This window comes from Bos taurus, chromosome 18 (assembly GCF_002263795.3).
Source record: "Bos taurus isolate L1 Dominette 01449 registration number 42190680 breed Hereford chromosome 18, ARS-UCD2.0, whole genome shotgun sequence".
NCBI lineage: Eukaryota > Metazoa > Chordata > Mammalia > Artiodactyla > Bovidae > Bos > Bos taurus.
The window spans coordinates 56,002,083-56,029,617 of NC_037345.1; the positions used below are offsets into that span (position 1 = coordinate 56,002,083).

The window sequence follows — 27,535 nt, forward strand, 5'->3', positions numbered from 1 at the left end:
TTCTCCTTTCTTTTTTTTCCTCCCCCCGGAAACGTGAGTGGCAACTCGAGGGTTCCGGCCGGTGAAACTGGCGTGAATAGGGGGCGTGCTTAATGAATACTAGGCGTTTCCCTGGGCGGGCAATTTCCTGCTTGTTCCTAGGCTTTGCGTCTCTTCAAGCCTGTGTTTAAGGACTAACCACTTTGCCCAGAAATTGAAAAGCCCGCTTACCAAAGTATGTATCATCCACTTTTCTGCCGCAAAAGAAGAAACAATAGAGAAGGGACAGCTCCTCTGTCCCCACTTTGTAAATGGAGCAGTTGAGAAATCGAAAGTCAAAGCCTTTCAAATTGTCTTAGGAAGCAGGAATTTACTGCGGCATACCTACCTATCTCTAGGGACTAAGGCATACGTTTCCCTCCAGTTTCTAGATAGCTAGATATCTAGATGTTCATTTCCCTAGCTCAGCCTGGCGAGCTCTCTGGGGTGGGGTGGGGGGAGGAAATTATAGGAGGGGAGGGGAGGAGGCGCCTATCCAACACCCTAAGTGTCCCCATGGTGTCAGGAGACCCAGGCTCTCTATGAGGCTCTGGACGTTATACCCTTAATTATAAGGTCCCTTTATCTATTTATGTATTTTTTCATAAGGTCCCTTTAAATACTCTGTCCCTTACCTGAGTCCCGCCCAGGGCAGGTAATAAAAAACCCCGCCCCTCTTGCCTGGAACCAGGATTGTGCCGGCTTTAATGAACAAAGTACCCTCTGGTTCCTCTCCCCTCCCCTCTCCCCTGCCCCTCTTCACAGCTGGCCGCAGTTAGCCGAGGAGGCCCCGATTAAGTAGAGGACAGTGCTCAGAAGTCTAGGCAGGTAAGTGAATGTCCCTGGAGGCAAAGCTTGGCTTGGGGACCTTGGCGACCTGGCTGTTGGAGCCCCCACATCCAGGAGTCCAGGATCACTGCCCCCTCCCTCAACTGCTGGACCCCAGGATATGCCCCTCTGGTTTTACTTCTTGTATACTCTTTGATCTCTGTGGGTGGAAAGGTTTCCCTGGTGCTCAGGCAGTAAAGTATCTGCCTACAGTGCAGGAGACCTGGATTCAATCTCTGGGTCAGAAGATCGCCTGTAGATGGGGAGGGCAACCCACTCCAGTGTTCTTGCTTGGGAAGTCCCATGGACAGAAGAGCCTGATGGGCTACAGTCAATGGGGTCGCAAAAAGTCAGACACGACTGAGCGACAAACGCTGTAGGTGGATATGGCAATGGGCACAGAGAGATGGGTGTGGATGTGGCAGTGGGCACATGGAGATTATCAGGAAGAAAGGGATCCAATCAATGGACGTGTTTACGAGCGCCTGCTATGTGCCCAAACCCATGCTGGGTGCTGCATGCACAGCTGGGAAAAAGATAAGCTCCTGGCTCTGGTCTCTGGAGGGACACTGCGTTTGCTGAAATCCTGCCTCTGAATCTTGCAAACTGTGTGAACTTGGGCAAGTTCTTTTACTTCTCTGTGCCTCAGTCTCCTCCTGTATCAAACGGAGATAATAGCACTGTGATGAAAATGAAACTGAGTTGATAGAGGTAAATGACCTTGAACAGTCTCTGGTCCAGATTACAGGCCACGTAAGTGTCTGCTCTTATTATAATTCACGGACCACAGAGTCTGATCAGGGAGACCTGGCCTCATTCTTCAGTGGCTGAGGCACTTCTCATCTAACCACACCTGGTTCCTAGTGTCCACAAAATATGAGGGGCTGCCCCTCTGTGCTGCTGCTATACCTGGGATTGGCCACCTGCCTGGACACTTCACCCAGTGGGAAGCAAGGCCGAGGTGAGTGTTGGGGGGAAGAGCCAGAGTCCAGGCACCAACACCCACCTTCCTCTGGCCCAGGAGAAACCCTGCCTCCAGTCGCCTCCTCCCCAGGACCCCATAGCTCTCCGTCTAAGTTCAGGCTCCTTCATGTCCCCAAGGACTTGCCTGTAGCTCAAACAGGAAGGAATCTGCGTGCAATTCAGGAGACCAGGGTTTGGTCCCTGGGTCAGGAAGATCTTCCGAAGAAGGGAATGGCAATCCACTCTAGTATTCTTGCCTGGAGAATCCCATGGACAGAGGCACCTGGCGGGCTACAGTCTGTGGGGTCACAAAGAGTCGGACACAACTGAGCGACTAACATACACACACACACACACGTGTCAGTCCTAGGAGCCCTCCGTTTTCTGTCCCTTGTGTCTTTTGGGTTCCCCTGGAGGCTCAGACGGTAAAGAATCTGCCTCCAATGCAGGAGACCAGGGTTTGATCCCTGGGTCCAGAAGATCCCCTGGAGAAGGGAATGGCTACCCACTCCAGCATCTTTGCCTGGAGAATCTCATGGACAGAGGAACCAGTGCAGGTTACAGTTCGTGGGGTGGCAAAGAGTCAGACACAACTGAGCGACTAATGCCCTGTGTGTCTTTTGGGCCTAGAGGTCTTCCTGGACTCCCCAGAGGCACAGAGCTTCCTGGGCAGCCGTAAGCGGGTTCCAAGAGCCAATTACTGGGACCTGGAGTTGTTCACACCAGGGAACCTGGAGCGGGAGTGTCTAGAGGAGATATGTTCCTGGGAAGAGGCGCGAGAGTACTTTGAGGATAATATTCTGACGGTGAGGACCTAGGGTCTCCCGAGGAGTCCCCTCTAGGACCTGGGGGTGGGGTCCTGCCCCTCAACTCCCTCTGCCCTCCTGCCTCAGAGATCAGGGTGGGCTGGTCTGGGGATGTGGAATCTTCCAGATAATGCTTTTCAGCCTTCCCTCCTGCCCATTCAAGGATCGCTTTTGGGAGAGCTACATCTACAATGGCAAAGGAGGTGAGTTGGGAGAGCTCTGTCATCCTGTACAACTAGGGCAAGGCTTTACCCGGGAGGCTGAACCACCATCCCCCACCCAAAACTGGCCCCCTCCAGATTCCACGCTCCCTGAGTTCCTGGAGGGAGTTGTCAAAGAAAGCCCTTCCTCTGAGACTAGAGCCCTTGCCTCAGAATCCCACCACACCTCACTGGGAGGAGGTCCCCTGTCCCCAAGAAGGGGGACAGTTGGAAGGAGAGGTTACAGCCCTGAGGCCTCAGACTCAGAAGCCCCGGCCCACCTGAGCCCATCTTTGGAGTCCAGAGCCTCAGCAGCTTGGTTGCTAAGGGGGTTGCTCCCTAGCAACGGGGCCAGGGTAGGCCAGTTGGTGGAAGCCTGTGTGTCTTCACCTGCCGGATCAGCCCAGGCCCAACCCCAACCCCTCTCTGAGTTCTGAGGCCCCCTTGGTGGCTGCAGCCTTGTTGCTAAGGGGGGGGGGTGCTCCTTAGCAACCAAGCCTGGCCTGACCAAAGAAGCCAGCAGCACTCACTACCTGGTTGGTTCCCCCTCCCCCACAACTCCATCCTGGCTTTGCCCTGGTTGCTAAGGAGGCCTTCTCCCTAGCAACCACACCTAGCCAGGCTCAGGACCCAAGGCCTCCTGCCCACAGGAGGACCCCCCTCCAGGTACCAGGCGTCTCACCCCTCTAGTGGCTTGGTTGCTAGGAGTGTATCCTTAGCAACAGGCCCTAAGTCTGGGCTAGAATCCTTACATTGGTTGCTAGGGGAGGTAACTGATTTGCTACAGGCCTATTAAGGCCTGGTGGCTACTTGAATCTACCTGAAGCGTGTCCAAATCAGGAAGCCCCACCTTCTGAGTGCAGCTTTTTGCGAAGAGGGCTAAAAGCCTGGGGTTTACTGTTTGAGGAAAGTCCCCCCACTACCCAATCCTAAAGGAAACTTCCTCAGCAGCAAGACCTAGCAAGGCCTCAGGAAGCCAGGGTCCTCCCTGTGCCCCACCCCCATTTTGCTCAGATATGAAACCTTGATTGCTAAAGGTACTTCACCTTAGCCAAGGGTCCACATGAGTCCTAAACCCCATTGCTCTGTGACTGAGGGGCGATGTCCCCCTTGATAGATGAGTTTTTCTGACCTGTGTGGTGAGGCCCCGCCCCTCTGTGGGCTGGTTGGTAAAAGGGACTGCATTCCAGAGGGGACAGGGTTGCCAGATAAAATACAGGATTGTATTTTATCCCCACCCTACACCCCCAGTTAAATTTGAATCTCAAATACACAGGGATAATTTTTTTTTTAGTATATCTCATATAGTCCATGAGACATATGAAAAAGTTACTCATTGTTTATCTAAAATTCACATTCAACTGGGTCTCCTCATTATTATTTGCTAAAATCTGGCAGTACTCAGCATGGGGGCTCAGAAAATTGTCTACCTGAACTCCCTACCTTAACTAGGCATGTCAACTGCAAACACCCCACCCCCCGCAGGACGTGGACGAGTGGATGTCGCAAGCCTGGCTGTGGGGCTGACAGTAGGCGTTGTGCTCATCATCCTGGCCGGCCTAGGAGCCTTCTGGTATCTACATGGCCGTCGGGGCCGCAGGCAGCGTTCCTGTCCTCAAGAGTAAGGGGCTTTGGGGGCTTTAGAGCTTTAGAGCAGGGTGAGCAAGGGAGGGAGGGTCATCCTAAGGAGACAGACCAGATCGGGGGCACGTAGGCACTGCTGAAAGATCTGAGGAGATCGTCCTGTGAAGAGTCTGTGAGATTCTGTGTCCAGTTGCAGCATCCAATTATATCCACAGCGCTCGGCACCAAATAGGGACTCCGTCAATATTTGCTGCCTGGCTGTCTTTGCAGTACCCGGTTTACCAGTGATCTTCATCCTGTGGATGCTGTATCTGATGAGGCTGCAGCCTGTGGTCTGTGGGTGTCTGTGGGATGTCAGTTTCTGGGGTGACAGGATGAGGCTGTCTTTGTGTGTGTGTCCGTGTGAGTTGTCTAGGTGTGTCTTTCTCAGTGACAGAGTGTAAGAGAGTGCTGGAGCATCCGTCTTCAAGTGGAGTGGATTTGGAGGTTTCCAGGAAGAGTTTGTTGGAAGAGTGGGTCTGGGAAATTTGCGCCTGAGTGTTTTCCTGTTGTGTCTGTCTGTTTCTTGTGTGTTCTCTGCAGGGCTGTCTGTTTCTCCATGACTCTGCCTGTATCGGGGCACATGTGTCTGTGAATAAGCCTGTCTCAGCAACTGTTGATTTCTGTGACTGCCTGTCATTGCGTGGTGCTTTTCTGTGTGCAGAGTTCGGTTGAAGGTGACCCTCTTTTTCCCTGGTCTATCTCCCTTACTTTGTCCCCCTACGACCCTCAGAGTCTCTGTCTCCCTAAGTCTGACCTTTTCCCAAGGCTCTCTCTCCTGTAGGTTTCCCCTGCTAACAGTGCACCTTCTGTCCCCAGTGTCGAACTCATTAGGCCCCTTAGCGATCTGAGCCCGCAGACGCCCCAGCCTCCACCCCCACCTCCAGGCCTCCCCACCTACGAGCAGGCGCTGGCGGCCTCAGGGGTGCACGACGCACCTCCGCCCCCCTACACCAGGTACTGGGCTGGGCTTCGGCCTGGGGGCGGGGCGCAGAGGGAGGGCACGGCCGGAGGAGGGGCGTGGGCTTAGGGGCGGGACTTAGAATTTTGAGCTTATTATCCAGGGAGAGGCTTGGAGAACGGGGGCGTGGCCCAGCCGTGTGTATGTGTGTGTCTGGAATATTATAGGAGGGTGGGTCTTGTGTGTGTGTGTGTGTGTGTCTGGTATATTGTAGGAGGGCGGGTCTTGTACCCAGAGGGTCCGGGATTGGCTGAGACGCTCAGGGCGGGTCGGAGTGGTCTTGGTTGATGGGGCAAAAACAGCCGGGCCTTTGACTCCGCACTGTTATCCTCCCCCTGCAGTCTCAGGAGACACAGCTGAAGAGCGGCTTCGGAGCGGAGCCGGGGTTCTCTGAACCGTGCCCCAGATTCGCACCGGATTCCGGAAACCCCCAGGCCTCTTAAACTCCGGAGCTGAGCTTGGAGGGGTGATGGGAGTAGGGGTCGTCCGGCCCGAGGCCTACCCTAGCACACGTGTTTCCGCTGCGTACGGATACACGCAAGTTCCCAGGCAACGTGTTCCCGCGTCCCGGCCCCTCGCAGGCCCCCACGGTCTTCTGACCTGGGGGTATCCGCCAGCCCTGCCCCCGGGGTAGGAGTGCGTGGAAACTCGGACCCAGGAGCGCAGTCTGGGTGCGCAGACTCGCATGTGAGCGGGTGTGACACGGCCATCGCCCTCACTGTCACGGACCACGGACACGCAGAGACTCGCCTGTGCACACGCGTGTTTCCCTGCGCTCCCCGTGCGTGCACAGGGGCACTTTGCAACCCAGGAAAAGATGGGGGGGGTGCGTATTGCAAGCGAGCTCGGTTGGGGGCAGAATCACGCTGCACCTGGGGGACTGGAGTTGAGCTCTTTCCCCAAATAAAAACACCTTGGAAAAGAGATGCAAGAGTGAAATAATGCAAAAATTTAAAAAAATCAAATAAACTGAACTGCGTTCCCGGGCGCGTCTGCGCACGGCGGAGCTGGCTTTCTGTACAAACGCTGCACCCTACACCCCCAGGCCCTGCTAGCGCCCTGTGTCTGCCTCTCTCTCTCTCTTTTTTTTTTTTTTTTTGCATTTGCACGGGATTGTGGGAGGAAGCGGAGCGCAGCCAGACACCCCGCCGCCCGCCCCCCCTTCCCCTCCCCCCTCCCCCAGCCGCCTTGTGCAAAGATGGCTGCACCGTGAGCGCAGAGGAGGAGGAGGCGGCGGCGGCGGCGGCGAGAGCGAGCACCCAGAGCCCGCACCCACCCCGGGGCCGCCCGGGACGCCCCCTCCTGAGCGCGCGCCCCCCCTTCTCTCTTGCAAGGGCCGGGGCAAAGGCGGAGACAGCGGGGTCCCTCCTCCCCCCTCTTTCCCTCCAGGGGGAACCCCCCTTCCCCCCTCCTTGGCTCGGCGGCTGCACCCCCTCCCTTGCCCGCCCCTCCGCCCCTCCGCCCCTGTCCCCTCCCTCCCCCGCCCGGGGCCTTCCCGGGCCTTCGGCGGCTGCAAAGAAAAAGAGAGAGAGAGAGAGAGAGAGAGAGAGAGAGAGAGAGAGAAGGGAAAAAAAAGCAACAGCGGAGGGAGAGGCGGCGGAGGAGAGCGCGCGCGCGCCCCCTCCCTCCCCCCTCCCTCCCCCTCCCCCAATTTCCACCGCGGCCAATTCATGGACAGGAACTACCCCAGCGCCGGCTTCGGGGACCCGCTCGGCGCCGGGGCGGGATGGAGTTACGAGAGGTCAGCGAAAGCTAGGTAAGGAGCCGGGGGTGGCCTGGAGGAAGGGGCCAAGGGGTGGGGGCCCAGCCCGGCCGGGCCCGCCCGGCTACGCGTGCATCGCAAACTCCCCTCCGGCTTGCAAGGGAGCGGCCTTCCTCGGTTTGCAACAACGCCGCCGCCCCAGTTTGCAAATTGCAAACTCCGCCAAAGCCAGCTCCGGCATGCAAAGAGAAAGATGCAGCGGGGAAATGGGGGTGCAAAACAATTTCTGATCGAGAGGCCTTGGGAAGGTGGGAGGGACTGGCGAAGCAAGGCCTGGATTTCCCCCCATCCTTGGATTCCCAGCTTGCTGACCCCTCCCCCTCGCGCCCCAGGCTCTGCTCTTGCAAAGGTGGGAAGGAAAAGAGAATTAGAACGCAGACCTGGGGGGCGCGCCCCCCCCTCCAGGTCCTATTGTTCCGGGACTGCGCGAGGCCGCGCAACGCGGGCCCCCCCCCCGAAATTCCGCGAGCAGAGTGGGCACGGGGCCCCGCCCCCTTCCTAAGCTGGGGTTCTGTGTGTGTAAGGGGGGGGTCCTGGCATCAGAGACACGCCCCCTTGAGCTCCCCCACCCGCAAAAAAAGAGAATCCTAGTTGATGGCGAGGAGTGGAGTGTTTGACCTCTTGAGTCCGGGCCATGGATGGGGGCCGCTGCATAGGAAGACGAGGCTGTTTTTCCAGTGTGTGGTTGTGTGTGTGAGCGTGGGCCCAGGCGTACATAGCTGGCAACCAGTTCACCTGCGAATCTGCCCCTTTTCTGCTGTTTGTGTCACGCCCTCACTCTTCACCTGCCCCCTGCTCCCCTCTCCCCACACACCTGGGTTTCCCAGCCTGGCAGGGCAGGACCCCACGTGAGTTAGTATTTTCCATGTGGGACTCCTCGCTCTGTATCTTGCCCCACGAGTGAGTTGAATACTGGTTTGCACACATACCTGGCCTTGCACAGGCCCATGCATCTGAACCTCAATCCGGGGGATGGACGACGTTCATGTTCACACTTGTACCTGGTACTTTCCCGGAGTCCTATCCTCACCCCACCTCCCCATCCCTGCTGTTGGGGAACAATCTGCTGCTGACCCTGGCTCGGTTTGCACCATCTCGTGAGGTTCAGGGCCTCTGTTCCCACGTGTCTGAAGAAGAGGGGGCGTCCCTCGGGGTTGGCCCCAGGGCTTTGTGTCACCTACAGGGTGGGGGCCCTGGGAGCAAACTCCCTGTTTTCAACTTAAGACACTTTTCTCTGACTCTTCAGCCTGTCTCCTTCCTGTGCATGTCTGTGAGGCTCTCTGGGATCTATTTACTGGGGCTCGAGTGGGGACCATGGCTCTTTTAAGTTGGGGACCCCGATTCCCTTGTCTTTCCTTTATGGCCCAAGGTTCCTGATGATAACCCCCAGTCAGCTGGAAGATTCTCCCGAACTCCCTGGGGGATTTGCTGAGTTCCTCACTCCGAGGGCAGCTTCGGAGGAAACCCTAACACCTCCCTTTCCCCCCACCCCCGCCCAGCTTGGTCTATGGCAGCTCCAGGACCTCACACCCCGAGACGGACATCTTACACCGCCAGGCCTACGCGGCCCCCCACCCACTGCAAAGCTATGCCACCAACCACCACCCGGCAGGTACGGCCCCTGTCCCGCCCCGCCTGGCCCTCCCTCCAAAGCGGCTGATTGGCTGCTGAAAGTTCCACCCTTCCTAATTGGCTGTGCCCTCCGTCCTGGCTCGCCCCTTGCCACTTCTTCCCTGATTGGTTGTTCTGAGACTGGTCAATTTCTCGCCGGATTCGTCCGCTCCTGTTTCTGGTCCCGCCTCTTTAGCTCCAATTGGTCCGGTCCTCTCAGCCCCCAAATCCCACCTTCTCTTCCAGGCTTTTCCGCCTCTCCAGCCCACCCGGTCCCTTCCCTCTGGATTTGTCCATCCTCTTGGTTCTCTGAATTCTGTCTTCCTGATTCCCTTTCTTCCTGATTGGCTCCGATTCTTGGACCTCCGCCTCCTCGCTTAGATTTGCCCACTACCTGATTCTTCTGTGACCGGGCCTCTAGTACCTCGGGTTGGTTCTCCTTTGATCCTGCCGCTTCCTTTCCTAAATGGATCAGCAACCAGACTGTTGTCCTGTTTGACCCTAAGACCCTCTTGGTTGGCTCCTTCCCTTTATCCCTCTCCCCACCCCCACCTTTTTTAAAAAATCCGGACCCTCTCACTAGGACTCAACCCCTTTCGACTTGTTCTCTGGTTCTTCCCAGTGGCTCCAGTATCACCCCATCTCTTCCCCTTTCTTGTTAGAATTGCCTAACTCCTTTGGCCTCCCTTGGACCATAGGAACTCTCTGTTTCTCCCACTTTTTTTCACTTCTGGATTTTTCTACTTCTTTGTCTACCTTTCCCCTCCTGGGCTCCCTGCCCTTAGGATTGCATCCTACTCCATCCTGTTTACTGTCTCCTTGTTTCTGCCTACTTTCTCCTCTTTGAATCTGCACCTTCCATCCAACCCCCTTTCCTGACCCAACTTGCCTTTGGCTTGCTCTTTTCCCCTTTCGACCTTGCCCTATCCCCCACCTAGCTGACTCAACCCCTGCCCCCACCCTTGCCAGGCCTCTCTGGACTCTTCGACACTGGCCTCCATCACGCAGGCTCAGCAGGGCCCGACGCCTCCGTCATGAACCTCATCTCGGCCCTGGAGTCCCGGGGCCCCCAGCCTGGCCCTTCTGCCTCCTCTCTCCTCTCCCAGTTCCGCAGTCCTTCCTGGCAAACAGGTAAGCCCGCTGCCAGCCCAGGAGGGCCAGGGTGGGGCTGGCTTGTGGTCAACCCTCACCTGTGGTCTCCTCCCTCATTCATCCCTAGCCATGCACACGCCAGGCCCCACGGAGCTCTTCATCTCAGGCGCCCTGCCCGGTTCCAGCACATTTCCATCCTCCTCCGCCCTGTCGGCTTATCAGCACCCGGCTTCCTTTGGCAGCCGCCCCTTCCCAGTTCCCTCTTCCCTCAGCCTCCAGGATCCCCCATTTAGTCCCCCAGCTAATGGGCTCCTGTCCCCTCATGACGTGCTGCACCTGAAGCCCTCGCAGGCACCCACGGTGCCCTCCTCGCTAGGTTTTGAGCGCCTGGCGGGGGGTGGTGTCCTGGGGCCCGCTGGGCTTGGCCCAGCCCAAACCCCACCTTACCGCCCTGGTCCCCCAGACCCACCCCCACCTCCCCGCCACCTCCCGACTCAGTTCAACCTGCTGGCTTCCTCTTCTGCTGCTGCCGCCGCCGCTGCCGAACAGTCCTCTCCACAGCTCTACAACTTTTCGGGTGCTGCCCCCGGCCCGCCACCCCCCGAGCGGGCCCTGCCCCGCCAGGACACGGTCATCAAGCACTACCAGCGGCCCGCCAGTGCCCAGCCCCCCCCACCCCCACCCCCAGCCCATGCCCTCCAGCACTACCTGAGCTGCGGAGGCAGCTACACCTCCATGGGCCATCGGGCCAACTTGGCCTGCAGCCCGCTGGGCGGTGGAGAACCCTCGCCTGGCGCTGGTGAGCCTAGCAAAGCTGGGCCCAGTGGAGCCACGGCCGGGGCATCGGGCAGGGCCGCGGGCCCTGAGGCAGCCGGAGGAGGTGGGGCAGGGGGTGGCGGTGGAGGTTACCGCCCCATCATTCAGTCGCCTGGTTATAAGACGGGCAAAGGTGGTTACGGGGCAGCTGCGGGTGGTGCCAGTAGGCCCCCACCAGCCCGTTCGACCGCCACGCCCAAATGCCAGAGCCTAGGTGGGCCAGCAGCGGCCTATGCCACTGGGAAGGCCTCCGGGGCTGGAGGGGCCGGAGGCCAGGCCTATTCCCCCGGTCAGCCCCAAGGGCTTCTAGGACCCCAGGCCTATGGGCAGGGGTTCGGAGGGGGTCAAGCACAGGACTTGAGCAAAGGCCCTAGCTACTCAGGGGGGCCACAGCAGCCCCCGAGTGGTCCCCCGCCTCCTGGCCTAGCCACGTGTCAGAGCTATTCCCCAGACCAGCTGCAGGGGCAGCTGTATGGGGTGCAGGGTGAGCCGTATCCGGGGCCAGCTGCCCACTCCCAGGGTCTGCCCACAGCAAGCCCCTCGCTCAGCTACAGTACTGGCCATTCCCCAGCACTCTCGGGCCATGGAGGCGGTTGGGGGCCCAGCTCCCTGGGGGGCGGCGGAGAGGCCAGCCCTTCTCACATCATCCGCCCACTACAGTCGCCACCTGCCCCTGGCCGCCCACCCGGAGTCGGCTCTCCAGGAGCCCCTGGCAAATACCTGAGCTCCGTCCTGGCCTCAGCCCCGTTCCTGGCACCCCCAGGGGCCAGCAGCTATGCAGCTGGAGCAGGTGGCTACAAGGGCAAGGGGGATGGCTCCGAGCTGCTGGCGGGCCCTGGTGGGCCTCCTGCTGAGCGCACGGAGGATGAAGAATTCCTCATTCAGCACCTCCTCCAGGCGCCCAGCCCTCCGCGGACCTCAGGGGCAGATGGCCTGGTGGGCGAAGATGGGGCAGCGGATGCCTCCAAGGGACTTGGGGGCAGTGGAGGGGCTGGGGGTCCCCCAGGCACACCCTACGAGCTGGCCAAGGAAGACCCCCAGCGGTACCATCTGCAGAGCGTCATCCGGACCAGCGCCAGCCTTGACGAGGGTGCCACCGCAGCCCTGGAGCTGGGCCTGGGGCGGCTGAAGGAGAAGAAGAAAGGGCCGGAACGGGGTGGCGAGACCCCTGAGGGGCTGGCCACCTCGGTTGTCCACTATGGGGCAGGTGCCAAGGAGCTGGGGGCCTTCCTCCAAAAGAGCCCTCCGCCCCCACAACCCACGGCCCAGTCGGCCCAGCCTGCCCCCCATGGCCTCCTCCTAGAGGCAGGGGGCCCCGACCTCCCTCTGGTGCTGCCGCCCCCTCCTCCCCAGCTGCTCCCCTCAGTCCTCAGCCACACTCCCAGCCCCTCCTCCAGTGCTCCCAAAGTCGGCGTCCACCTCCTTGAGCCGGCCACCCGAGATGGGGCACCCCAGCCGCCCCCGCCACCTCCCCCACCCCCACCGCCCATGCCCCTCCAGCTTGAGGCCCACCTCCGCAGCCATGGCCTGGAGCCTGGTGCCCCCAGCCCCCGCCTGCGGCCGGAGGAGAGCCTGGAGCCACCCGGCGCCATGCAAGAATTGTTGGGGGCCCTGGAGCCGCTGCCTGCTGGACCCGGTGACACTGGCGTGGGCCCACCCAACACCGAAGGCAAGGATCCCTCCGGTGCCTACCGCAGCCCCAGCCCGCAAGGCACCAAGGCCCCCCGCTTCGTGCCACTCACTTCCATCTGCTTCCCTGACTCCTTGCTCCAAGACGAGGAGCGCAGTTTCTTCCCCACGATGGAGGAGATGTTCGGCGGAGGGCCGGCGGATGACTATGGCAAGGCTGGGCCACCCGAGGACGAGGGTGATCCCAAGGCAGGGACCGGGCCGCCCCCTGGTCCCCCTGCCTATGATCCCTATGGGCCCTACTGCCCTGGCCGGGCATCTGGAGCCGGCCCCGAGACTCCGGGCCTGGGCCTAGACCCCAACAAGCCACCCGAGCTGCCCTCCACAGTCAACGCTGAGCCTCTGGGCCTGATCCAGAGTGGGCCGCACCAGGCGGCGCCCCCGCCCCCGCCTCCCCCTCCGCCGCCGCCGCCCCCTGCCTCGGAGCCCAAGGGAGGCCTGACCTCGCCCATCTTCTGCTCTACCAAGCCAAAGAAGCTGCTTAAGACGTCCTCTTTCCACCTGCTGCGGCGCCGCGACCCGCCCTTCCAGACGCCCAAGAAACTGTATGCCCAGGAGTACGAGTTTGAGGCCGACGAGGACAAAGCCGACGTGCCCGCTGACATCCGCCTCAACCCGCGGCGCCTGCCTGACCTGGTGTCCAGCTGCCGCTCCCGCCCGGCTCTCTCCCCGCTGGGTGACATTGACTTCTGTCCACCCAATCCAGGCCCCGACGGCCCCCGGCGCAGAGGTCGCAAACCCACCAAGGCCAAGCGTGATGGGCCGCCCCGGCCACGTGGGAGACCCCGAATTCGCCCACTGGAGGTCCCCACCACCGCCGGGCCAGCCTCAGCCTCCACACCTGCTGATGGGGCCAAGAAACCTCGGGGCCGGGGCCGGGGCCGGGGCAGGAAGGCCGAGGAGGCAGGGGGCACTCGGCTGGAGCCCCTGAAACCACTGAAGGTGAGGGGTTGGACCCTAATGCTTGGGGGTTGGAGCCACATTTGAGGTTCTTGGGCAGGATAGGGAATGTGGTATGAACTGACTCCCAGGAGAAAATGAATCAGAGGGCTCAAACTCCAGAGTTCCATGCTTGGAGAGATCTGAGAGTTGAAATTTGTGTGTCCAGAGGGAGGCTGGGAGATAGTGCTTGTGTTCTTAGGTTCTAGGTCCCACAGGACTATTGATCGTGGGGATCCTGGGTTCCTGGGTCTTGTGGGAGGGAGTCAGTAATGAGGGAGGAATATCAGTCCTGTCATTCTGGAATCTGAGCAAAAGGGTTTGTGGGATTCAGTTCTAGGTCTGCAGGCTGAGATTGCTGAGAACTTGAACTTAATAGTCTTAAGCAGGGAGAGGCCTGGGGCCCCAGACTCCTGAGTCGGAGGGAGGAGGGGACTTAGGGGCCGGGACACGTGGGCCCTGACTGCCCACTGCTCCCACATCTAGATCAAGCTGTCTGTGCCCAAGGCCGGCGAGGGTCTGGGAGCCTCATCGGGTGATGCTGTGTCAGGAGCTGACCACAACAGCCTGGACTCCAGCCTCACTCGGGAGAAGATCGAGGCCAAGATCAAGGAGGTGGAGGAGAAGCAGCCCGAGATGAAGTCCGGCTTCATGGCTTCGTTCCTGGACTTTCTCAAGTCAGGCAAGCGCCATCCACCACTCTATCAGGCTGGCCTGACACCCCCGCTCAGCCCCCCCAAGAGTGTGCCGGCCACTGTGCCGGCCCGGGGCCTGCCTCCCCAGCCCCCCACCGCCCCCACTGTGCCACACCCCCCACCCACCAGCGCCTTCGGGCTGGGGGGGGCGCTGGAGGCCGCCGAGAGCGAGGGGCTGGGGCTCGGCTGCCCGTCACCCTGTAAGCGGCTGGACGAGGAGCTGAAGCGGAACCTGGAGACCCTGCCCTCCTTCTCCTCTGACGAGGAAGACTCTGTTGCCAAGAACCGGGACCTCCAGGAGAGCATCTCCTCAGCCATCTCTGCTCTCGATGACCCGCCACTGGCCGGGCCTAAGGACGTCTCCACTCCAGATGGGCCCCCCTTAGCTGCAGAGGCTGCAGTCCCCGGGCCACCCCCGCTCCCGGGGCTCCCCAGCGCCAGCAGCAGCGGCACACCTGGTGAGAGCTGGGAAGGAGGTCTGTGGGGGCAGGCCAGGGATTCCCCAAGATTCAGGGCACAGGTCTGATGGTGTAGGTTACACACTGGTCAGCATAGGTTATAAGTGATGGGGACAGGTGGGTGACAGGGTCGGAGAGAGCTTTTAAAACTGATGAGGGGACATGGGATGTGCGAAGACCTCTAGGGGTTAGAGATGTATGACAGAGGACAGACGAGGGTCTGGGGGAGCAGACAGGGACTTGGGGAGAGTTGGTTAAAGAAACATGCATTAACAACGACTAGTCAGATCGTGGGGTGTGGGGCATCAGGAAAGGCTAGGGGTACAGTCATGTCTGAACGGCATTTAGTCCTGAGAGGGCATGTCGGACAAAATTTCAGGGGCTTTGATAGGGGCATTGGGGATGAAAGAGTTGAGGTTTGGGGGAGGGTGTTTGGAGCAGTGAATGAAGCTTAGGTGCTCAGAGGAGTCTTATGGAATGGTGACGTCTTCTGGAAGGTGGGAAATGGGGAGTAAGACAGTGAGAGACTAAAGGAAAGCATCAGGGAAGAGATGGGAAAGACTGGCAAGTTCTATGCAGAGCGTCTGGATCGGCTGTAATGGGAGAGAGCATCATGGAAAGAGAGGGCCTTGGAAGGGTCAGGAAGGCTCACGGCTAAGGACCCAGGGATGGATCAAAAGCAGTTTGAAGAGTCAGGAGATCTCAAGGCGTTGGGCTGGGTGAGTGAGGATGTTTCAAATATCATGGGTATTTAACAGGAAGGAGAGGGCATTGGCAATTCCGAAGAGCAGGCTGAGGAAAGGAAAGGAAAGGGGAGAGCTTGGATAGAGGAGGATGAGATCTCTGAGCAGATAAGGAACAGGTATACAGAGGGGATGGCCCAGGAATCAGGAGGGACATTAACAAATGGGAAGTAAGCACCAGACTGGGACCCCAAAACAGCAAAGGTAATTCTGGACTACAATGGACTCTGTGGGAACCTGTTTCAGGGGCTCAGAATCCTCACTGGAGTCTCAGGGAGGGATGCTGGTGTGGCAGGAGGACTGTTGGGGAGCTGAGTGGCAATAAGGAAGGAGCCAAGGGGCTGTTGGCACAGGGAGAGACATTCACGGACAAGAGCAGAGGTGCTGGGATGGAGAATGGTATTTGCAGACTGGGGGGCAGGGCAGGGCCAGAAGATTTGTAGGGACTAGGCTAGGGAGCCAGGAGGGGGGTTTGATGGGACCAGAGAGGCCTCCTGGCCATTGTGGTGGGGGGACACTAAGCAATGCAGTTGGGTTGCAGAACTGCCCTATGACACTGGGGGTCTGCGAAGACCGGGGAAAGATGAGGACCAGAGTGGCATGTCTGCCTGAGTGCCTAGTCAATAAGTCACGTCTGACTCTTTGTGATCCCCTGGACTGTAGCCCGCCAGGCTCCTCTGTCCATGGGGATTCACCAGGCAAGAGTACTGAAGTGGGTTGCCATGCCCTCCTCCAGGGATCTTCCCAACCCAGGATTGAACCCAGGTCTCCCACGTTGCAGATGGATTATTTACCATCTGAGCCACCAAGGAAGCCCATTAGGACATTGGAAAGAGGAGTTAAAGGAACGTGGGCTTCTTGTAGGTGTCGGGGATGGGGCAGGTGTTGAAGGTCAGGGAGAGGACAGTGAGCGGGTCAGACAAGGACCCTCTTTGAAGGAGGAGAAAGGGCAACAGAAGAGTAATGGAAAGTAGAAATGGAGGGGGGTTGAGGCCAGAGATGGTTGTTAGGTGAAGAGCTCAGTTTGTTCAGGAGGGATGTTGGGATACAGGGCAGGAAGAGGACTGTGTTGGGAGCCCCCCCCCAGAATAGGCTGAGAGAGTTTTCACCGTCAGCAGGTAACATGTTTGGTGGGAGGGTGGGTTGAGGGGGGGCTCCAGCCCTGATGCCCCTCTCGCCCCTAGAGCCCCCACTGCTGGAGGAGAAGCCCCCACCCTCGCCGCCTCCCGCCCCAACACCGCAGCCGCCGCCCCCACCGCCGGCCCTGCCCTCGCCGCCCCCGCTGGTGACCCCAGCACCCAGCTCGCCGCCACAGCCACAGCCACCGCCGCCGCCGCCGCCTCCGGCTCCGGCCCTGCCGGCCCTGCCGTCGCCGCCCGCCCCCGTGCCCCCGCCGCCGCCGCCGCCGCCCCCGCCGGCCACCGCGCCCCCACCGCCGCCCCCGGAGGAGCCCGCCGCCCCATCCCCCGAGGACCCGGAGCCACCGGACGCCCGGCCCCTGCACCTGGCCAAGAAACAGGAGACGGCGGCCGTGTGCGGGGAGACGGACGAGGAGGCGGGCGAGAGCGGCGGGGAGGGCATCTTCCGGGAGCGCGACGAGTTCGTCATCCGCGCTGAGGACATCCCTTCTCTCAAGGTGAGCCCCCGCCCCCGACCGCCGGCGTCGCGGGGGACCAGCAAGCCTGCTGCCTCGGCTGCTGGAGAGGCTGCTGGAGAGTTCGCAGAGCCCTTGTTGGATGACAGGCCCGGTGCTGGGGGCTGCACGTACCGCGGTGGCGGGGCCTCTCCGCTGCACCTCCTAAGACCCGTGGCAGGGCAGGTGGATGGGACCTGCTAGTCAGTGTGGAGGATCCCGGCCTCTGAGCTGTTACTCGGGTGTATATGCATATGTCACCGGTAAATACGGTGAAATGATTGTTGGCAGTTATTCCAGATACTCTTACTGTGAGTGTTAGGGTCATACTAAGGGACAAAGCTGAAGCAGGCGCTTTTAACAAGCCGATGGGTGCTGTAAAGGCTACTTGTCACTTATAGATGGAAAGGTGAGGTATTGATGTGACCCGTACCTTTGAAAACACACACCTATACAGTCACAGCTGATGGTTTGGGAATGCCTGTGTGTCAGGCCACATCTTAAACCCTTCTTAATTTTTTTTGCCTCACCATAGGGCGTGTAGGATCTTAGTTCTGTGACCAGGGATAGAACCTGTGCCCTTTGCAGTGGAACCAGTGTTAACCACTGGAACACCAGGGCAGTCTGTTAAATACTCTATATACACCAGCCCATTTACTACTTCCAGTTACTTCATACAGGGATGGGTGCACTATGACACACAAACACACACCCCACCTGGTTTTGGAAATTAAGTTTTATTGGCACATGGCCCCGCCCATTTATTTACATATCATATACATAGGCCGCTTTTCCCATCCAATAGCAGAGTTGGGTATTTGCAGCAGAGCTGAGCTGACCCACAAATCCCAAAATACTTCTTGTCTACTTTGTTACAGAAAAAGTGTACTGACCTCTCCTGTGGTCATTTGTTCATTGAATAAGGTAATTGGATCAGAGGGTTAATGTCAGTGCTTGATAAGGGTAGGTGAATTCAGATGCCTGTGTGGTGCTTCTCACAGGGCATGGGGCTAGAAGGAGTTCTCAGGTCAGCAAGCCATGATCACCCTGGTCAAGATACCAAAGTCTAAGTAAAGCCATTCTTTATGTTAGTTACTGTCACTGACTGGATATTCACTAGGGGGCAGGAACCATGTATCTTAACTTTAATTTCACCTTGGGTGTTGTTTCTTGTCAGTTACCCATAGAGAGGTTGTGGAATGCATTCATTATAAAGATAGACACTATTATTATACTTTGTTACTAAGAGTGTGTTTTGGGAGATGAGCTTAATGTGCTTTTTCCTGTGTTGTTTTCAATTTATTTTATTATGGAAAGAGTAGAGCAAATAGACCCCACTCTACTACTCTTGCCTGGAAAATCCCATGGACAGAGGAGCCTGGGTGGGCTGCAGTCCATGGGGTCGGTAAGAGTCGGACACAGACACGACTGAAGCAACTTTACTTTCACTTTTCACTTTGATGCATTGGAGAAGGAAATGACAACCCACTCCATTGTTCTTGTGTGGAGAATCCCAGGGACTGGGGAGCCTGGTGGGCTGCCGTCTACAGGGTCGCACAGAGTCGGACACGACTGAAGCGACTTAGCAGCAGCAGCAGAGCAAATAGAGTAAGGGGGCTGTGTGTATCCATCACTCAGCTTTTACCTTATCACCTTTTTCTTGGTCCTGCTTCCTCTCCACCCTGGCATTCTTCTTCTGCTCCTTTCTTTTTCTTCTGGCCCCACATCGCAGCATGTGGAATCTTAGTTCCCCAACCAAGCATCAAACCCATGTTCCCTGTATTGGACATGTAGAGTCTTAACCACTGGACCACCAGGAAGGTTCCACCATTCTACCTCCTCCGCCCCAGCCCGCCAATCCCAGGCTGTGTCTTCTTACCCATTGTTTTATCGTCTTCATATCATGGTATTCGATAACATACAAACGAACATTCACGAGAGATAGGTAAGTTGTAAAGCAGAGTGAATGCTAGCATGAACTCTCACATCCCCACCCCTCCGCCAGCGACGGGACCATTCCCGATGCCTTGCGTCTCAGTATCCCTCCCGGCCCGGTCCTCCCACCTCCCTCACGGTCGTGCTCACTCTGCTAGTGCCCTGTGCACATCATTTCATTTGACGTCAAGATTTCTGAGACTCTTTGGCCATCAGCTGGGACAAGCGATGGAGATGTCAGATGAACAGCAGTGATGGGAACTGCTACCAGTTCTCAGGGGATAGGATTTTTTTTTTGGGGGGGGGGTTTATTTTTGGCTGCACTGGCCTTTCTTTGCTGCATGTGGGCTTTCTCTAGTTGTGGCTATCTTGTTGCAGAGCATGGGCTCAGGAGCTCAGGGTCAGTAGTTGTGGAACATGGGCTTAGTTGCTCTGTGACATGTAGGATCTTCCTGGACCAGACATCAGACCTGGGTCCCATGCATTGGCAGGTGAATGCTTAACCACTGGGCCACCAGGGAAGTCCAGGGTTTAGGATTCGGGATGCATCACATTCAGGATTTAATTTGTTTTTTTTTTTCCTTTCGGTTATGTTTTTTGGTTTTTCGGTTATGTATGATAACCAATACACATCATGAAGTTTATCATTTTAACCATTTTTTTTTCCTTGGGAGGGGGCCATGCCACACCGTATGTGGAATCTTAGTTCCCTGACCAGGAATCGAACCCACGCACCCCCTGCAGTGGAAGCACTGAGTCTTAACCACTGGACTACCAGGGAAGTCCTTGTTTTAACCATTTTTAAGTGTACCATTCAGTGGCATGAAGTATTTTCACATTGTCATGCACACCATTGCCCCCACTTGTAAATTTTATCTTTGTAATCACTTTCTTTATAAGGATTACTATCCTTCTTTTACAGGGAAGGAAACTGAGGCTCAGAGCATTAAAGTGGCTTTTCCAGGCTTTTGCAGCTTGGGACCTGGATACAGTTACTGGCCCTGGGAGCCCACGCTCTCAGCACCAGGGTCAGCTGTTCTCTGGGTATTAGAATTCTAGCAAACACTAGTAGTGCCTCTGGGCACCCAGTACTGGACGAGATGAGCCAGGCTCTGGGACCCTGACCATTCCCAGTTTACAGATGAGGAAGTTCACATTCAGGGTGAGGGAATCATTTGGCTGGCGAGTGCCAAGCCAGGATTGGAGCCAGGGCCATCTGATACCACCTCCCAGCTGGCATGGGGCAGGGGAGGGGGCCAGCCAAGGACTCAGATGCTTAAAATACAACACGGGTATGTGTTCTGATGGGGAACTCAGAGCGCCAGGATTGAGCCACTCGTACAGATGAGGACTTGTTCGTGTCTCTGGAATCCGGGTGGGCTGGCAGCATGGTTATTAAGAGCCCAGCTTTGGCACAAAACTGATTGGCTTGAATCCGTGCCACTTCCATGCTGGACTAGGGTTTGACCGTCCCGAGCCTCAGTTTCCTCATCTGTAAAATGGGAGCTGATTGTGTTAGAATTCCTTCATATAATGTGAGGACTCAGGTGTTACAGCCTGTCTGGTGTTCTGATTGTGGGTGGCATGTCGAAAGCACCCTGTAAACTTTGCTTCTGGGACTTCCCTAGCAGTCCAGCGGTTAAGACACCACACTCTCAGTGCAGGGGCCACAGGTTCGATCCCTGGTCAGGTAACAGATCCCACATGCCTCATGGCCACACAGCCAAATAAAAACAAAACAGAACTTTGCTTCTGTTATTCATCTCAGTGATCTTGGGCAAATCTCTAATGTAGAGCTTGGCAAACTTTTTTTGTGAAAGGCTAGAAACCTGGGCTCGATCCCTGGGTTGGAAGGATCCTGTGGAGCAGGGCATGGCCACCCACTCCAGTATTCTTGCCTGGAGAATCCCAGGGACAGAGGAGCCTGGCAGGCTACAGTCCATGGGGTCGCAAAGAGTCGGACACGACTGAGCGGCTAAGCACAGCACACATATAATAAATACTTCAAGCTTTGCAAGCTGCTTATGGTGTCTGCCAGGTATTCTTTTGGTTTTGTTTGGTTTTTGATTTTCTTTTTCACAATCCTTTAAAGTAGAAACCATTCTTAACTCATAGATTTATAGAAATGGGCCACTGGCCATAGTTTATGGTAAAACAAGGGCAGCCCAGTATAAATAATCATACAAGCCATGTTCTTCATTTAAAATTTTCTTACATCTACACTTCTTTAAAAAAAGTTAAAAGATGTGTGAGGTTAGCCATAGGGTTTTCTTTAACCCAGTACATCTAAAATATTTAGTTTCTGGACAGTTTAGGAAGAGTTAGTGAGTTGTTTTACAGTCTTTCTTGTTTACCAAGTCTTTGAAATCCAGACTATATTTTACACTTACAGAACGTTGATTCAGGTGAACTGGGTTTCAAGTGCTCAAGAGCCATGTGTGAGGAGGGCTTACTGAACTGGACAGTATAGGGTTAACAGCCCTCTCTGCTTCAGCTTCCCCACCTGTAAAATGGGCATGAGAATATTAACTCCCAGTCCTTAGGAATGCTGAAGATTTACCAGGAGCTAATCTCTGAGCATGTAAGTTTATTGGATAGAGAAAAGTATGTGGAGGGCAGTCCAGGCAGAGGGAATAGTCTGTGCAAAGGCCCTGTGGTGAGGCATGTCTATGTGATGTGTTGGGATGGAAGCAAGGGCTTAAGTGTCTGGACAGCAGGAGCCGAGGCTGGGAAGGTGGGCAGAGTCCAGATCATGCTGGGGTGAGATCAGGGGTCCTTGCTTGAGAATCTGCTTTGGGTTGTCTGGCTGCTTCTCTGCCCCGGCCAGCAGGGAGGTGGCTGGGAACCTGCAGTCCTGTTGACAGTCTGTCCACTGCCTCAGTTCTGTGACAGACTCCCCTGTGTCTGACCCTGTAGCTTTCTCCTTAATGGCCAAGCTGGGTGCCTCTACCTTACTCATATCCTGCTGCTTACTCCCCTTGTCTCAGCTGGTCACCATTCACTTTCCCAGAAGACAATCTGATTGGTCCAGCACAGCATTTGAAGTAAAGATGAGCTTCATGGTGTGCCTGCTGATTGGCTGTCCTTGTCAGGTCTCCTCCAATCAGCTGTGGCTTCTGTTGAATAGGGGCCATGGGTGGGGCAAGTTTCCCACTTAGGGGAAGTGGGTGTGGTCTGTGATTTGATTGACATGGGGAAAGGAAAGACGTGGCTTTGGGACTAACGGACCCTGGTTTGGGAGAAGGCAAGGAGGATGTTGCCAGGGCCTGGATGATTGGGGGATGGTGAGATCCTGGGAGGAAGAGTGGTTTGGGGAAAGAAGCCAAGCCCAATCGGGATGTGGTGAGTTGAGGGCCCCACGTCCAGTTAAGAGAAATAGCTGGCTCCTTAGAGAAAGGAGATTGGCAGTGGCAAGAGACAGAGAAAGAGGTGCTCTAATGGATTTTTTTCAAAAACATCTGAGAACTGGAACAAGGAACGTTATATCCACAATGAGAGGTAAAAAAAGGCACCCCTAGTCAGGGGCCCCTGCATATTCAGAGACTTGAAAGTCAGAGAGTCTGGGCTTTGGGTGCTGAGCTTTGAGGGCCACCCCAGGATGGCCTGGGATGGGAGAAAGGAAAGGAAACTGAGGCTGTCTCTATGCCAGGCTGTGGAATGTGCTTTGGAGGCCCTGGTGGAAGGTTTTGGAGCAGGCAGTATGTAAATGGACTTTTCAGTCCTTGAAAAGGATGGGAAGTAGACTTTTTGATCTTCGGACTTCTGACCTGAGGAGCCAGGAGTGAGGATTGAAAACTGGTATCCTTGGGGAAAGCACTTGGGGTGAGAGGTCTACAGCCCTGTCTCATCCTGCCTCCTTTTTTTTTTTCCTTTTCTGCCTTATTCTGCCCAATGAGATTGCAGCCAAGAACCTCTCTGACCCTCATTTTCATTCGGTTGTTTTAACTCCTCCTTTCTGTTCCCCTGGCTGATCTGAAGGATACAAAAATTCGTGGATGTGAAAACATTTGACCAAAAACCAAGAGTAGATAACCAGTACGTGGCATTCAGGCTTCTGAGCTGCAGCTGCTGTCAGCAGCAGACATCACTAACTGATCCCAGCACTTGCTGCTCCTGAGCCTAGTGCTCAGGGCAGCCATGATCAATCCATTGGCGTTATCGTCTGAATCTTGTTTATCACTTGACTGTGGAGTCTTTGAATGCCAGGGCTTGCCTGTCGTTCATCTCTGGGTTATCACAAAGCCCAGTGCGTATTTCCCACTGTGTTCTTATTCTTTACTTACTGATGCCTGTCAGTTGCTCTTTTCTAGAACCATAGCTGTCCTACATGTTACCTGGCGGTCCCTGGTCATCACCCAGCCCCCTCATGGGAGACACAGCCTCATTTAGGTGTCACTTCCTCAAGGAAGCATTCTTGGATTGAGCCTGAGTCCAGAGTCCTTCTAGGCTTCTGGGACACCTGCCATCAGCACATTTATTACTTGTGCTGCTATTTTTTTTTATGCCCAAGCCTGGTTCCCAGGTACCCCTCTTACTCCCTGAGATCAGATTCTGGGCCTGACATCCTTTGTTCTCAGTGCCCTACTGGGATACATAAGCCTTGGGTTTGGGGATGGGGGTCTGAGTATGCTGAGGGGAGTGTAGATTGGGGAGCCTTTGTGTCACTGTCCTGCCCTGCAGTGGCCAGGCTGATGAAATAAATGGTCTCATGTAACCTGCCACGCGTCTATTCTAGGCACAAGCCACTACCTCACCCTGTTTTGTTTCTTTGCTTGTCTTATTATGTCTGTAATGACAACCCCAAAAAAGGCTTTGTCAGCCTTGTTCTCTGCCTTACCATGGTCCCCATCACCATATCTAGAAGACGGTGGGTGGGTGAGTGCTCAGATTCTGTCATTTCTTTGAGTCATGCAGATGGCTTGTTCCAGAATAGATTCAGGGAACTAGATCTGGTAGACAGAGTGCCTGAAGAACTATGGATGGAGGTTCCTAACACTGTATAAGAGACAGTGACCAAAACCATCCTAAAGAAAAAGAAATGGAAGAAGGCAAAGTGGTTCTCCGAGGAGACCTTACAAATAACAGAAAAGAACAGAAGTGAAAGGCAGAGGAGAAAGGGAAAGATACATCAACTGAATGCAGAGTTCCAGAAAATAGCAAGGAGAAATAAGAAAGCCTTCTTAAGCGAACAATGCAAAGAAACAGGAAAACAGTAGAATGGGAAAGACTAGAGATCTCGTCAAGAAAATTGGAGATACCGAGGGAGCATTTCATGCGAGGATGGTCACAATAAAGGACAGAAACAGCAAGGACCTAACAGAAGCAGGAGAAATTAAGAAGAGGTGGCAAGAATACATGAAGAACTATACAAAAAAGGGTCTTAATAACTCGGATAACCACAATGGTGTGGTCACTCATCTAGAGCCAGACACCCTGGAGTGTGAAGTCAAGTGGGCCTTAGGAAGCATCACTATGAACAAAGCTAGTGGAGGTGATAGAATTCCAGGTGAGCTATTTAAAAATCCTAAAAGATGATGCTGTGAAAGTGCTGCACTCAGTATGTCAGCAAATTTGGAAAACACAGCAGGATTGGAAAAGGACAGTTGTCATTCCAAAGAAAGTTTAAACTACCGTACAATTGTGCTCATTTCATATATTAGCAAGGTATTGCTCAAAAGCCTTCAACCTAGGCTCCAAACAGTACGTGAACCGAGAACTTTCAGATGTACAAGCTGGATATAGAAAAGGCAAAGGAACCAGACATCAAATTGCCAACATCCGTTGGATCATAGCAAAAGTAAAGGAATTCCAGAAAAATATCTACTTCTGCTTCATTGACTATGTTAAAGCCTTTGACTGTGTGGATCACAACAGACTGTGGAAAATTCTTAAAGTGATGGGAATACCAGACCACCTTAACTGCCTCCTGAGAAACGTATATGCAGGTCAAGTTAGAACCGGACACAAAACAATAGACTCCTTCAAAATTGAGACAGGAGTTCATCAAGGCTATATATTGTCACCCTGCTTATTTAACCTATATGCAGAGTACATCATGTGAAATGCCAGGCTGAGTGAATCACAAGGGGGACTCAAGATTGTCGGGAGAAATATCAGCATCCTCAGATATGCAGATGATACCTAATGGCAGAAAGCGAAGAGGAACTAAAGAGCCTCTTGATGAGAGTGAAAGAGGAGAGTGAAAAATCTGGCTTAAAAGTCAACATTCAAAAAATGAAGATCATGGCATCCAGTCCCATCACTTCCTGGCAAATACATGGGGAAAAAGTGGAAATAGTGACAGATTTTATTTTCTTGGGCTCCAAAATCACTTTGTACAGTGACTGCAGCCAGGAAATTAAAAGGTGTTTGCTCCTTGGAAGGAAAGCTATGACAAACCTAGACAGCGTATTAAAAAGCAGAGACGTCATTTTGCTGACAAAGGTCCATCTAGTCAAAGCTATGGTTTTTCTAGTAGTCATGTACAGATGTGAGAGTTGGACCATAAAGAAGGCTGAGTGCCAAAGAATTGTTGTTTTCAAATTGTGGTGCTGGAGAAGACTCTTGAGAGTCCTTTGGACTGCAGGACTGCAAGGAGATCAATCCAGTCCATCCTAAAAAGAAAATCAGCCCTGAATACTCATTAGAAGGACTGATGCTGAAGCTGAAACTTCAGTACTTTGACCACCTGATGTGAAAAGCCAAGTCATTGGAAAAAACTCTGAGGCTGGGAAAGACTGAGGGCAAGAGAAGAGGGCAACAGAGGATGAGATGGTTGGATGGCATCAACGACACAATGGACATTAGTGTGAGCAAGCTCCGGGAGATGGTGAAGGACAGGGAATCCTGGCATGCTGCAGTCCATGGAGTCGCAAAGAGTTGGATATGACTGAACGACAACTACAATCGCACTGTAAAGCTATGATAAGTAAAACCTGGTAGCACAGAATGAACAGCCTATTTGTAACAGCGTGAACCGAACTAGAGATTATGGTACCGAGTGAAGGAAGTCAAAGACAAATACCATGTGAAAACACTTGCATGTAGAATCTACAATACGACACAAGTGAATTTAACTACAAAGCAGAAACAGACTCACAGACATAGAGAGCAGACTTGTGATTGCCAAGGGGGTGGTGGGTGCGGAGGGAAGGATGGGGAGTCTGGGATTACCAGATGTAAACTGTTGTGTATTAGATGGATAAACTACAAGGTCCTACTGTATAGCACAGGGAACTATATTCAGTGTCCTGTGATAAACCATAATGGCAAAGAATATAAAAAAGAATATGTGTAACTGAGTCACTTTGCTGTACTGCAGAAACTAGTGCAACATTGTAAATCAACTATACTTCAATACAATGAAACACACAAAAAACAATAGAATGAACAGCCCGGTTGGAAATACACATTGTCCTCAGTGGTTCAGTTCAGGATTTTCCAATTTGACGGTGATGCAAATGCAATAGGCATTTAATTTTGAATTCTTTTCTATTCCTGGGCTAATGATACACGCTTTGATACTCTTGTGATGGTGGGCAGTAGCAGGGAGCAACAGAAACCTCCAGTTCGTGGTCAGCCACGCAGTTAATCACAAGGGTGAACAAGTGATACACTTTCAAGCCTCCCGTATCCAGACAACCATTCTGTTTTTCACTTTCAGTCCAGTATTCAATAAATTACATGAGATGATTACAGTTTATTATAAAATAGGTTTTGTGTTAGATGACTTAGTGTTCTGAGAACGTTTAAGGCAGGCTGGGCGAAGCTATGCTGTATGGTGTATTTAGGTGTATTCGGTTTATTGGGAGGGAACTCCATGGCAAGTCAGAGAAGCTCTGTTGGGTGAGCTGTAGGAAGGCAGGGCAAGATGGAAGCTGCAGCCCCAGAGCTGAGAGCATCAGGAAGCCAAAGATACCCATCAGCTGCGTCTTGGTTGATTCTTGTTGACGACGATGTCTTTTCTCTTAAGGGGGTATGGAGGGAGGAGAGAGGTCAGGAATTGGGTCTGGAAGGGCCGGGGTGGGGGTTGACCTTGCGGTCTTGCTGTGCACCCCCTCAGCTGGCCTTGCAGACCGGGCGCGAGCCCCCACCCATCTGGCGAGTCCAGAAGGCGCTGCTGCAGAAATTCACTCCGGAGATCAAGGATGGACAGCGGCAGTTTTGTGCCACCAGTAATGTGAGCCTGCGGAGGACAGCGAGGGCCAGGGGCGGGGGGGAGCCGGGGTCCCCCTCACACATGACTCTGATTTACCGTGGGTCTAAGAGGCGTCCCGAAGGGGCTCTCCAGCCCCCGGCAGGCTCCCGCGGTAGCGCAGGGCGGGGCTGGGAGTGCTGGGTGTTGGGTTGCCCATCTGCGGTGGACGGGAGTTCTTCACGTGCTCCTTTACTTTCGTAGTATTTGGGGTACTTTGGGGACGCCAAAAACCGGTACCAGCGCCTGTACGTCAAGTTCCTGGAAAACGTCAACAAGAAGGATTACGTGAGGGTCTGTGCTCGGAAACCTTGGCACCGGCCCCCAGTGCCTGTCAGGTACCTTGGAGGCTGCGGGGCAGGTCATGGGCGGGGCGAACAGTCCTAGGGGTAAAACATACTGGGATATTGACATAAGATCAACCATTTTAAAGTACAAAATGCTTCTAAGCAAGAGTCGGGAAGGGGGTGCAGAGACCCTGAGAGTGGGGGCCTCACAGAGACGGGGACAGAAACCAACTGCGTGAGAGTCTGTGCTTTCAGCTGTGGGCTAGGTAGTGGGGGCTCGGG

The 27,535-nt window shown here is 55.1% G+C and overlaps 2 protein-coding genes across 6 annotated transcripts in view; both read left to right on the forward strand.

Moving 5' to 3' along the window:
- Positions 1 to 81: 81 nt before the first annotated feature.
- Positions 82 to 6,323, forward strand: PRRG2 (proline rich and Gla domain 2). 3 transcript variants are annotated; one of them, XM_010815029.4, is made up of 8 exons: positions 82 to 214; positions 784 to 846; positions 1,637 to 1,807; positions 2,440 to 2,615; positions 2,779 to 2,818; positions 4,301 to 4,436; positions 5,258 to 5,395; positions 5,741 to 6,323. In XM_010815029.4, exons 3-8 carry the CDS (start codon positions 1,723 to 1,725, stop codon positions 5,757 to 5,759), a joined length of 594 nt encoding a protein of 197 aa, XP_010813331.1. In that variant the 5' UTR covers positions 82 to 214; positions 784 to 846; positions 1,637 to 1,722; the 3' UTR covers positions 5,760 to 6,323. The 3 variants fall into 3 exon arrangements, with proteins under 3 accessions (XP_010813331.1, XP_010813330.1, NP_001029574.1); XM_010815028.4 differs by having other exon boundaries at positions 83 to 214; positions 1,711 to 1,807; NM_001034402.2 differs by lacking the exon at positions 82 to 214 and having other exon boundaries at positions 708 to 846; positions 1,711 to 1,807.
- A 261-nt stretch (positions 6,324 to 6,584) lies between these two features.
- Positions 6,585 to 27,535, forward strand: part of PRR12 (proline rich 12) — a 29,398-nt gene continuing 8,447 nt past the window's right edge. The window contains exons 1-8 of one of the 3 annotated variants that reach the window (XM_002695118.5): positions 6,585 to 7,155; positions 8,661 to 8,773; positions 9,742 to 9,903; positions 9,992 to 13,311; positions 13,795 to 14,461; positions 16,389 to 16,840; positions 26,835 to 26,951; positions 27,171 to 27,304. In XM_002695118.5, the coding sequence (XP_002695164.2) occupies positions 7,070 to 7,155; positions 8,661 to 8,773; positions 9,742 to 9,903; positions 9,992 to 13,311; positions 13,795 to 14,461; positions 16,389 to 16,840; positions 26,835 to 26,951; positions 27,171 to 27,304 (5,051 nt within the window). In that variant the 5' untranslated portion in view covers positions 6,585 to 7,069. Of the gene's footprint in view, positions 7,156 to 8,660; positions 8,774 to 8,817; positions 9,202 to 9,741; positions 9,904 to 9,991; positions 13,312 to 13,794; positions 14,462 to 16,388; positions 16,841 to 26,834; positions 26,952 to 27,170; positions 27,305 to 27,535 lie in introns of those variants that run through there. The other 2 variants (XM_059877082.1, XM_059877083.1) reach the window with 2 other exon arrangements.

Bases quoted from the DNA above. Each gene is read 5' to 3' on its own strand.
- PRRG2 (XM_010815029.4), top strand. From the start codon at position 1,723: ATGAGGGGCTGCCCCTCTGTGCTGCTGCTATACCTGGGATTGGCCACC. The intron at 2,616-2,778 runs GTGAGGACCTAG...TGCCCATTCAAG, and splicing joins TTGAGGATAATATTCTGACG to GATCGCTTTTGGGAGAGCTA. The intron at 4,437-5,257 runs GTAAGGGGCTTT...TTCTGTCCCCAG, and splicing joins CAGCGTTCCTGTCCTCAAGA to TGTCGAACTCATTAGGCCCC.